Genomic DNA, 12,140 nt, shown 5'->3' with positions numbered 1-12,140 from the left:
ATGGCTATGGCATTGTTGGTGCTCAAACGTTTCTGCTGTGCCAGTGGGAAGCCTGATAATATTTAATGTTTAATTTAGTGATTTTAATTGTGTTATTGCTGGTTAAAAGGACATAGAACAGACAATTAAACAAACAAGCTAATCACAGAGGGTGAAAATATGCCCATATCATATGTGTATGTGTGCATATATAAGATTATTGCTACATTAACAGTACCACAGCCACATGCATCATTTGTGTAAGTCATTAACATCCAATATTTATGCTTACATTGTTTTAAACAATGCACCTGTCACAATAATTATTGCTATATACACTGATCAGCCATAACATTAAAACCACCTCCTTGTTTCTACACGCAGTCCATTTTATCAGCAACACTTACCCTATAGGAGCGATTTGTAGTTCTACAATTACTGACTGTACTCCATCTGTTTCTCTGCATGCTTTGTTAGCCCCATTTCATGCTGTTCTTCAATGGTGTGTTAGTGTGTGTTGTGCTGATATAAGTGGATCAGACACAGCAGCGCTGCTGGAGTTTTTAAATACTGTCCACTCTATTAGACACTCCTACCTATTTGGTCCACCTTGTAGATGTAAAGTCAGAGACGATCGCTCATCTATTGCTGCTGTTTGACTTGGTCATCTTCTAGACCTTCATCAGTGGTCACAGGACGCTGCCCATGGGGCGATGTTGGCTGGATGTTTTTGGTTGGTGGACTATTCTCAGTCCAGCAGGGACAGTGAGGTGTTTAATAACTCCATCAGCGCTGCTGTGTCTGATCCACTCATACCAGCACAACACACACTAACACACCACCACCATGTCAGTGTTACTGCAGTGCTGAGAATGATCCACCACCCAAATAATACCTACTCTGTAGTGGTCCAGTGGGGGTCCTGACCATTGAAGAACAGCATGAAATGGGGCTAACAAAGCATGCAGAGAAACAGATGGACTACAGTCAGTAATTGTAGAACTACAAAGTGCTTCTATATGGTAAGTGGAGCTGATAAAATGGACAGTGAGTGTAGAAACAAAGAGGTGGTTTTAATGTTATGGCTGATCGGTGTATGTATATATATATATATATATATGTATATATATACAGTATATATATCAACTTAGCAATAAGCTCTTATTTTACGCATACCCCCAGTTCTTATTAAGATACATTTCCTTCTCTTGTTCCGTCACTGCAAGATAACGGTTTGCACACTCCTCCCATCGCCGGATCTTGCCCTCCTCCACCATGACAAACTTCCACTCCACCTTGCTGTCCATTGGAAGTTTGATAGTGCAGAACCAGAAACCATCCTCAACACTTCTCAGAGGAACAAAGCTCTCCCAGTCCCCAAGCTCCTGCTGGTTGCCCGTCACTGCCAGAATCTGGGTAGGGGAATTAGTGATATAGTGAACTCTGAAGCTCACCTGTACCAACTGGGGCACTGGCAACATCGTGCTGACTGTAGTGTTCACATACTCATCACTATTGACACCAATGATGGTGTCTACCAGTGACACCATTGAGACTCCCATCTTCTCTTGGTGGGTCAACTCATCATCAGCATTACCCTCAAAACTGTTCTTAGCTGGAGCTGGAGATGAGGACTTGTCTGCCTTTGATCCAGCAACACCAATAATAGTGTCCACTGGTGAGACCAGTGAGACTATCTTCTCTTGGTGGGTCAACTCATTATCAGCAATACCCTCAAAACTGTTGTTAACTGGAGCTGGAGATGAGGACTTGTCTGCCTTTGATCCAGCAACATCAATAATAGTGTCCACTGGTGACACCATTGAGACTACCATCTTCTCTTGGTGGGTCAACTCATCATCAGCATTACCCTCAAAACTGTTCTTAGCTGGAGCTGGAGATGAGGACTTGTCTGCTTTTGATCCAGCAACGCCAATGATGGTGTCTACTGGTGATGCCATCGAGACTCCCATCTTCTCTTGATGGGACAACTCATCATTAGAATTACCCCCAAAAGTGTTGTTAGCTGGAGCTGGAGCTGAGGACTTGTCTGCCTCTGCCTTTGATCCATACCTGGTGTTACCCTGAGTCTGCGCCAGCCAAGGAAGATCTTTGGTGTCTGCTGAACCAGTGCTTAGCCATTCGTTGTTGTCCATAATGGCCTCCATGATGCTGATCACATTCTTGTTCTGGCTTTCCACCACTGTTGCATCTGCTGCCCCTTTGCTCACACTCTGTATTTCAGGTGAAACAAGGACCTGGTGGCTCTGCAGTGGACTGTCAAACTGATGGTCATATTTTTTGCTCAGATGCTGCTCATCAGTGTTGCTCGTTGTTAGGTCTTGGACTTTGTCCTTGCACACAGCTGCCTTAGACGCCAAATTACAGCTCAAGAGATCAGACTTTTCATCATTACAGCAAGAGTCAAAGTCATTCATTTGAGAAGAATGCTCCATACCTGTTCCAAATGCTTTGATTTTTCTCTTCATATCTTCCATCATTGTTGGTTTCTGCTGGGCTTCTGGACCAGTGGTATCAGTAGTGAATACAGGTGTAGTTAAAATGCTTTCCCCCTTGTTCACAGCTTCTTGAGTCGAGAAAGTGTTGTCTGACAGATCTTCCACAGACTGGCACTTGTAAACGGGAACATTTTCTTGGGCACTTTCCGTTTCAGACGACTCGTCCACGTCTACATGCTGGTCAGTCCCAAAGTCCTCAGTAATATGTGTGTTTTCCGTCATGCTATTCCCGTTCATGTCCTTCTCTGGTGTGTTGCTTTGATAATGATCATCGAGCAAGTCTGATCCCAACACATCGATATTAACATCATCACTGACGACCTTCTTGCATTTCAAATACTTTTCATCAGGTACATCGTTTTGTCTACTTGGATGTTCTGCAGATATATACAGGGTCTCATGGGTGGATCTTCTTTTGTCCTCCTCTGGAAGGTGTGAAGGTGTCTGTAAGTGGTTCGCAGCATCACCGGAATCTGATTCACAGGCTTCTGGGCATCCAGTGTCACTTCCTGTTGAAAAAGGATTTTGTTACATAATTAGATTACTTGTAAAGGATTAAACGTCAACACACAACAGATACAGTATCTCACACTCTATTAACATTTCAACATTGTTTGGGAATGAAGTATCTAGTAATACTTTTGATGTAGACACCCCTGATAACTATGAAGTGCACAAAGCAAGGTGCATAAACACATGGTCTGCTGAGTTTGGTGTGGAGGAACTCCTAAACCCCATCAAATTAATAAATTGACATTGATTGCCATCCAGCCAGCATTGATTGAATGTACCTTCTCAATTTAAGTGCTAACAGGAACTTCATTTATCGTCATTATTGCTACTTGTAGCATTACATTTTTTGGAGCATTAAAACCACCTCTTTGCTTCTACACTCACTGTCCATTTCATCAGCTCCACTTACCATATAGGAGCACTTTGTAGTTCTACAATTACTGACTGTAGTCCATCTGTTTCTCTACATACTTTTTTTTTTAGCTTTCACCCTGTTCTTCAATGGTCAGGACCCCTACAGGGCCACCACAGAGCAGGTATTATTTAGGTGGTGGATGATTCTCAGCACTGCAGTGATAATGACATGGTGGTGGTGTTAGTGTGTGTTGTGCTGGTATGAGTGGATCAGACACAGCAATAGTGCTGGAGTTTTAAATACCGTGTCCACTCACTGTCCACTCTATTAGACACTCCTACCTAGTTGGTCCACCTTGTAGATGTAAAGTCAGAGACGATCGCTCATCTATTGCTGCTGTTTGAGTTGGTCATCTTCTAGACCTTCATCAGTGGACAAAGGATGCTGCCCACGGGGTGCTGTTAGCTGGATATATTTTTGGTTGGTGGACTATTCTTAGTCCAGCAGGGACAGTGAGGTATAAAACTCCATCAGCGCTGCTGTGTCTGATCCACTCATACCAGCACAACACACACTAACACACCACCACCATGCCAGTGTCACTGCAGTGCTGAGAATGATCCACCACCCAAATAATACCAGACTGATATATTTCAAATGTTTATTTCTTTTATTGTTGATGATTATAACTGACAACTAATGAAAACCCCAAATTCAGTATCTCAGAAAATTAGAATATTACTTAAGACCAATACCAAAAAAGGATTTTTAGAAATGTTCGCCAACTGAAAAGTATGAACATGAAAAGTATGAGCATGTACAGCACTCAATACTTAGTTGGGGCTCCTTTTGCCTGGATTACTGCAGCAATGCGGCGTGGCATGGAGTCCATCAGTCTGTGGCACTGCTCAGGTGTTATGAGAGCCCAGGTTGCTCTGATAGTGGCCTTCAGCTCTTCTGAATTGTTGGGTCTGGCGTATCGCATCTTCCTCTTCACAATACCCCATAGATTTTCTATGGGGTTAAGGTCAGGCGAGTTTGTTGGCCAATTAAGAACAGGGATACCATGGTCCTTAAACCAGGTACTGGTAGCTTTGGCACTGTGTGCAGGTGCCAAGTCCTGTTGGAAAATGAAATCTGCATCTCCATAAAGTTGGTCAGCAGCAGGAAGCATGAAGTGCTCTAAAACTTCCTGGTAGACGGCTGCGTTGACCTTGGACCTCAAAAAACACAGTGGACCAACACCAGCAGATGACATGGCACTCCAAACCATCACTGACTGTGGAAACTTTATACTGGACCTCAAGCAACGTGGATTCTGTGCCTCTCCTCTCTTCCTCCAGACTCTGGGACCTTGATTTCCAAAGGTAATGCAAAATGTACTTTCATCAGAGAACATAACTTTGGACCACTCAGCAGTCCTTTTTGTCTTTATCCCAGGCGAGACGCTTCTGACGCTGTCTCTTGTTCAAGAGTGGCTTTACACAAGGAATGCGACAGCTGAAACCCATGTCTTGCATACGTCTGTGCGTGGTGGTTCTTGAAGCACTGACTCCAGCTGCAGTCCACTCTTTGTGAATCTCCCCCACATTTTTGAATGGGTTTTGTTTCACAATCCTCTCCAGGGTGCGGTTATCCCTATTGCTTGTACACTTTTTTCTACCACATCTTTTCCTTCCCTTCGCCTCTCTATTAATGTGCTTGGACACAGAGCTCTGTGAACAGCCAGCCTCTTTAGCAATGACCTTTTGTGTCTTGCCCTCCTTGTGCAAGGTGTCAATGGTCGTCTTTTGGACAACTGTCAAGTCAGCAGTTTTCCCCATGATTGTGTAGCCTACAGAACTAGACTGAGAGACCATTTAAAGGCCTTTGCAGGTGTTTTGAGTTAATTAGCTGATTAGAGTGTGGCACCAGGTGTCTTCAATATTGTACCTTGTCACAATATTCTAATTTTCTGAGATACTGAATTTGGGGTTTTCATTAGTTGTATATATCATTATATATATATATATATATATATATATACAGTGTATCACAAAAGTGAGTACACCCCTCACATTTCTGCAAATATTTTATTATATCTTTTCATGGGACAACACTATAGAAATGAAACTTGGATATAACTTAGAGTAGTCAGTGTACAATTTGTATAGCAGTGTAGATTTACTGTCTTCTGAAAATAACTCAACACACAGCCATTAATGTCTAAATGGCTGGCAACATAAGTGAGTACACCCCACAGTGAACATGTCCAAATTGTGCCCAAAGTGTCAATATTTTGTGTGACCACCATTATTATCCAGCACTGCCTTAACCCTCCTGGGCATGGAATTCACCAGAGCTGCACAGGTTGCTACTGGAATCCTCTTCCACTCCTCCATGATGACATCACGGAGCTGGTGGATGTTAGACACCTTGAACTCCTCCACCTTCCACTTGAGGATGCGCCACAGGTGCTCAATTGGGTTTAGTCCATCACCTTTACCTTCAGCTTCCTCAGCAAGGCTGTTGTCATCTTGGAGGTTGTGTTTGGGGTCGTTATCCTGTTGGAAAACTGCCATGAGGCCCAGTTTTCGAAGGAAGGGGATCATGCTCTGTTTCAGAATGTCACAGTACATGTTGGAATTCATGTTTCCCTCAATGAACTGCAGCTCCCCAGTGCCAGCAACACTCATGCAGCCCAAGACCATGATGCTACCACCACCATGCTTGACTGTAGGCAAGATACAGTTGTCTTGGTACTTCTCACCAGGGCGCCGCCACACATGCTGGACACCATCTGAGGCAAACAAGTTTATCTTGGTCTCGTCAGACCACAGGGCATTCCAGTAATCCATGTTCTTGGACTGCTTGTCTTCAGCAAACTGTTTGCGGGCTTTCTTGTGCGTCAGCTTCCTTCTGGGATGACGACCATGCAGACCGAGTTGATGCAGTGTGCGGCGTATGGTCTGAGCACTGACAGGCTGACCTCCCACGTCTTCAACCTCTGCAGCAATGCTGGCAGCACTCATGTGTCTATTTTTTAAAGCCAACCTCTGGATATGACGCCGAACACGTGGACTCAACTTCTTTGGTCGACCCTGGCGAAGCCTGTTCCGAGTGGAACCTGTCCATCTTCTTATAGCCCAGGCCATCTTTGTGGAGAGCAACAATTCTATTTCTCACATCCTCAGAGAGTTCTTTGCCATGAGGTGCCATGTTGAATATCCAGTGGCCAGTATGAGAGAATTGTACCCAAAACACCAAATTTAACAGCCCTGCTCCCCATTTACACCTGGGACCTTGACACATGACACCAGGGAGGGACAACGACACGTTTGGGCACAATTTGGACATGTTCACTGTGGGGTGTACTCACTTATGTTGCCAGCTATTTAGACATTAATGGCTGTGTGTTGAGTTATTTTCAGAAGACAGTAAATCTACACTGCTATACAAATTGTACACTGACTACTCTAAGTTATATCCAAGTTTCATGTCTATAGTGTTGTCCCATGAAAAGATATAATGAAATATTTGCAGAAATGTGAGGGGTGTACTCACTTTTGTGATACACTGTATATATATATATATATATATATATATACAGTATATATATATATATATATATATAAAACATTTGAAATATATCAGTCTGTGTGTAATGAATGAATATAATATACAAGTTTCACTTTTTGAATGGAATTACTGAAATAAATCAACTTTTTCATGATATTCTAATTTTATGACCAGCACCAGTATATACAGTGAGTGAACATTCGGACAGGGGACAGTGTTTTTTCTGTGTTTTCTTTATATTTTGTAAAATTCAATATTAAAATGTCCTCAAAGAATGTGCAGAGAAAGCTTAGTGGTGAGAAAATGAACAAATATATTACTATTCGTTGTTGTATAATTACTCCTGCCAGTAGCTGTCACTGTGTATCAGACAAGGAAATCGCTAAGTAAAGTATTCTTTCTTTCATGCAATTACACCTAGGGCTGTCGCGGTGACAGAATTTCCCCTTGCGGTGTTCAGCCTGTCTCAATATCGCGGTATGCGGTTATATCGCCATTTTTTTTTTTTTTTTTTTTATTACTTAATTTATCTGGATTTTAGAGCTATATAAACAAGCTTTATTGTTAGGCTATGATTCGGTATATTATTGCTTTATAATGACAAAGATGAGACAGCTTGATGAAATGCAACCAATGAAATGCGTGTTTATTGTTAAATACAGAACAGAGCAGGGATGCGCGTCTTTTCTCTATTAAAAAAAGGTTTAAATAAGCTTCTAGCCTAGGCTAGATATGCACTGTGAAACAAAAAAAAAGCGTTTAGGCTAAATATTTTAAATGCACATCTAATCAAAATATGGTAAAAAAATAGAATAAAGACTGTAAGAGTTTAAACCTGCGTTATCATGCGCGCTAGACGAACCAACATGTTCACCTGATGTGTTTTAGAGAGGATCTGAGTGGGGTAGTGATGTTCCCCTCGGCACTAAAACCCTCTCTGATGGTGCTCGTTGCATTAATACACTGTAGATGTACTGTACCTTCATGCGACTTTAGAGATCAGAGAAAGTCTAGCCTGGTTATCGTGCCACTATTAACCATCTATTTAGTAGGTATAATTAATATAACAATATATACTACATTTCAAGTTATTATTCGTTTCAATACATTTTTATTCAACGAAAAAATGCATTTAAATAATTCCAGCAAGCCAGCAAGAGAGAATCTGCAGGCTGCAATGCCATATTAACCGTCATTAAGTGTTTTAGTTCGCCAAGGCTGTTTAAATTTCGTCTAAATTACAAGTATTTATTGAGTGTGAACTCAATTTAATCATTAATAAACTTGCCTATAATTCCTGTTGCGATTGTTTACATTTTAAAACACAAAGCCTGACACTCAGCAGCAACGCATGAGAACAGGTTGCGGGAAAATGTCGCTCTTAGCTCATTTTCATTATGAATTTATTTAACATTTATTACGCACGAATGTAAGCGTATAAAACAAGATGGACCCTGCAACAATAAAAAAAAAAAGAGAAGAAAGAAAGAAAAAACATGAATATCGCGGTGTTGCGGTTGCTTGGCATGCCCTGCGGTTGGCTGGTCTATACCGCGATATTTCAAAATTGCGGTTAGCGCGACAGCCCTAATTACACCTACAAAATACAACACTATTGAAATAAAGAAGGAAATAATAGAGAAATATGAGAGTTATTGTTGTTCCTGGTAGATACATTTTATATAAAAAGAAGGAAATGTATTATGGTGTATAGTACAGCACACGTACTGTACTGAAATGTGATGTGTGTTTTTTATGTACAGTACTACTGTGTATTATTGTTTATTATTGTTTATTACAGTAATGTCTATTCTATCATTTAAGATTTAAGGGAAATATACTTGTATTTATAACAAAAAAGACAATTTAAGACATTAGAGAGGTTAGGTAAGGGGGTGGTTTGGGAGGTCCGGCACTGATTAATTCTATTTACATTATATCTTATGAGAAAAATAGGTTTAACCAACAGACATTTTGACTTAAGAACAGCCCTTCCGAACCAATTAAATTCGTAAGTCAAGGGTCTACTGTATTAATGTTTTAAACATATATGTTTGTAAATACATCCTTCTTTGCTAATAAAAGGTAAGAAAACACCAAATAAGTACATTTGAAGTGAATATATGCACTTAAATTACAAAAAAAGTGATTAAATGTTTTTTTTTTCACCCCACTGTACATGTCTCTTTTTAGTGTATGTAGGGCTGGGCAGTATGACCAAAAATTTGTATTACTGTATTTTTTAAGATTCTGACGATTTCACAGTGTGTTTTATTCTTTGTATGACTGGGACTTTTTATATGTATGTGGCTGATTGTACTGAATCGTACTGAATAAATACAACTTTTATTGTTCATTTAATATTTAGGTATTGTACATACAATTACCATTAGCTCTCCCTTTAACCAATACAACACTGTTTGCAAACTCCACTGTACAACTTGACCACTGGTCTGTTGTAGAAAAGTGGACGACTTTAAATATCTCCGCTTCCAGTTCGCTTATAGCGTTGGTTTAGAAACTGACCTGACGTATTTTCACCTCGTAAGACATACCTGGAATTCAGTGTTTTAATTATTGCTCTGAAAGCTTCTATCTTGACTGTCTATAGTGCGTTTGTAATGTCGTTGTTCGCAACAGCCGTGACTCGTGTTTTAGCCAGTGTCGGTAACCAAAAATTACTTCTAAACTGCCGACACAGCTCATTTCTTTGGCACGTTCTGCCAGTGCATATTTGGTCTTCCTCTCTTCATCCTCCATCTGTTTTCTGTTTTTGTTTATTTTTTTCCCCACCATATCAAGGAAGCCTTTCTCATCTGGTAACACTGTTGTGCCAACGCTACCTGGCTAACTCGTGAGGTGTAACTAATCTGCACAACACTTCATAGTGCTTTTAGCGGCGAACAGTATTATATGATTTGCTGCCTATTTAAGCATACAGCTGTTGTATTAACTATGCTTCGGTATGGCAGTATTTGAAAAATCCATACAGTATGAGGAATCAAAGGCGGGTTTGTGAATGTTCCGTCATACCGCCCAGCACTAAGTGTATGTAATTTTTTACTATACACCATTTAAACTTGACTTAATGCCACTTATCACCAAAAGTAAAGGGCCTAAAAGAGTGTACAGCTCTATAAAAAGCAGTAGGGGAGACATTTTAATAATAGAAAGTTACAGGTAACTGTTCACATTTCAGTGTTTTATACAGACAGTGAATGTTGGTTTTGACCGTGACATGACATTATTTCAGGTGGTTATAAAAGGTATTTAAGCAGGGGCGGCTCGTTCCTTAGGGCGATCGGGCGATGCACCACCAAAGGCGAAAGGGAGGAAATTTTTCTATCACATTCAACCAGTGTTAAACTAGCTGTGACGGTCTGTCTTGCCTCGGAATATCGTAGTCCAATCAGCGTCGAGTTGTGTTCCATACAGTACCGCCCCTTTTGGGGGAACTTCACTCTAACTGAAAATCGCCCCAGATTGCTCTCATAGACTCTCATGTTAAAGCTCTTTTTTTAGAACTGCAGGCACTGCAATGCATTTTGAATGACTTCCGGAAGGGCACGCACTTACGTCACACGTAATCGTTCCTTATTTGGAAACTAAACGTGGTGTTCCGTATTTTTATCAATGGGAGAGAAATGCTGCAGATTAGATCGAGACAGGACGATATGTATGAAACAGAAGGAAACTGCTGCTACCGTGGGAATTAGAAAGCGTTTGGTTATTATTTTAAGTAGTGTTCACTTTTAGTCTTAGTAACGCCGTGTGTAGGGCGAAAGTAAAGTAACACAAGCAGGGCGGGCACTTTTCTCACTGCCCCCTAAGCAACGCAGTCCAGAACCGGGGCTGCATGTCAGTGTGAAGATGGATTATGTAAAAATAATGTTTGCACTATTGAGAGAAAATGTTACTTGATGTTCTTTATGTTGTTTTGCCTAAAATATGGTTCTGATTTATTATTACAAAGAATGAAAATAATAAATGTTAAACAGCCTAAATAAAACATTTTGATAGTGTTCCTATGACCACAGTCAATGTTTTATTTAGGTTATTTACAGCTTTTTTCCCCACCATATCCCGTTATATGTTTTGTAGGTGCAACCCTAACCGCCTACCCCCACTCCCGCTCAGGTAAACACCCGCCATACCACCCCCCACCCTATGCCTTCCGCCAACCTGTCAGCCCAGGGTGTTCCTTATTTCCAGTTCTGAAAGTTGGCAACCCTAATTGGAGCAGTTAGCACCTAAAATAAAATGCTGATGATGACTGAATTAAATTGTTAGGGTGAAGGCTTTACTTAATTTTATGATTAATGGTAAAGCTGGTCTCTCTCCATGTTCAAAGTTATTTGTGAGGGCAAACTGACAGATGACTCAAGATGTTAATTATTTAAGCTTTAATTTACCCATTGAACGGGTCACCTTGGCCATCATCGCAACAATTGCCCCCCCTGAGAGATTTGGCAGGAGCCGCCACTGTATTTAAGGTAAATTAGTGAAACCAAAACAACATAGCTGCTATTATTAGACCTCCCCACATTTCTCCTCATATCTCTCTAAACGTTTTACCTGTTGACCTGCTCCAGTCATCTTCCTCCTCCACCGCTCGGCTTTCTGTCTCATTTTTCGGTTGGTACACGTGATTTTCTCCGTTGCTTTTCTCACGTTGACCTTTAACGGCTCGGTATATGAGAAACGCCGCACACACTGATAGAGAGGATACAATAATGAAACACACAGCAGCCGCGGCTTCATGTCCTCCAAACACACCGAACAGTCGCATCATATCGAGGCAGCAGTGCGCAGCTGAGATTAAACCACCTGCAACCCGCGGCTTTCGGTGTGAGGCGCGTGCGTCATTTCCTTCAAGCGCACCGTTATACGAGCGAGCTCGCGGTGCAGCGAAATCGTTTGTCCGCAGTCAGGTGACCTAAAGCTAGCGATCGTCTCTCTCTCTCTCTCTCTCTCTCGCGCGCGCGCGCGCTCTTTCTCTCTATCTCTCTCTCTATTCAACAAGCTAGTGCTGGTGAATTCGGTTCATTCCGAGTTAATGAACCGGTTCATTCTGGGTTCATCTGAGTCACTCAGTAATGTGATCCGGTTCACTTGAGTCACTTGTACTGACATCTTGATTGCGATTGATTTACTGCAGGTACCCCCGGACCCGGACCTCGACCCCGACCCCCCAAGACCAAGCCCCCCCCAAAAAA

The 12,140-nt window shown here is 41.5% G+C and overlaps 1 protein-coding gene across 1 annotated transcript; it reads right to left on the bottom strand.

Annotated features, from left to right (window-relative positions):
• Nucleotides 1-460: 460 nt before the first annotated feature.
• On the bottom strand, nucleotides 461-11,688 carry stbd1 (starch binding domain 1). Its single transcript, XM_063011612.1, has 2 exons — nucleotides 11,500-11,688; nucleotides 461-3,007 (listed from the first exon to the last, which is right to left on the bottom strand). The coding sequence occupies exon 2, from the start codon at nucleotides 2,733-2,735 to the stop codon at nucleotides 1,146-1,148; it is 1,590 nt and encodes a 529-aa protein (XP_062867682.1). The 5' UTR covers nucleotides 2,736-3,007; nucleotides 11,500-11,688; the 3' UTR covers nucleotides 461-1,145.
• Nucleotides 11,689-12,140: the final 452 nt, after the last annotated feature.

Source organism: Trichomycterus rosablanca, chromosome 16 (genome assembly GCF_030014385.1).
Source record: "Trichomycterus rosablanca isolate fTriRos1 chromosome 16, fTriRos1.hap1, whole genome shotgun sequence".
Lineage (NCBI taxonomy): Eukaryota > Metazoa > Chordata > Actinopteri > Siluriformes > Trichomycteridae > Trichomycterus > Trichomycterus rosablanca.
The sequence above is the reverse complement of the archived record's forward strand: the minus strand, read 5'-3'. Positions and strand labels throughout refer to the sequence as shown.

Bases quoted from the DNA above. Each gene is read 5' to 3' on its own strand.
- stbd1 (XM_063011612.1), bottom strand. From the start codon at position 2,735: ATGAACGGGAATAGCATGACGGAAAACACACATATTACTGAGGACTTT.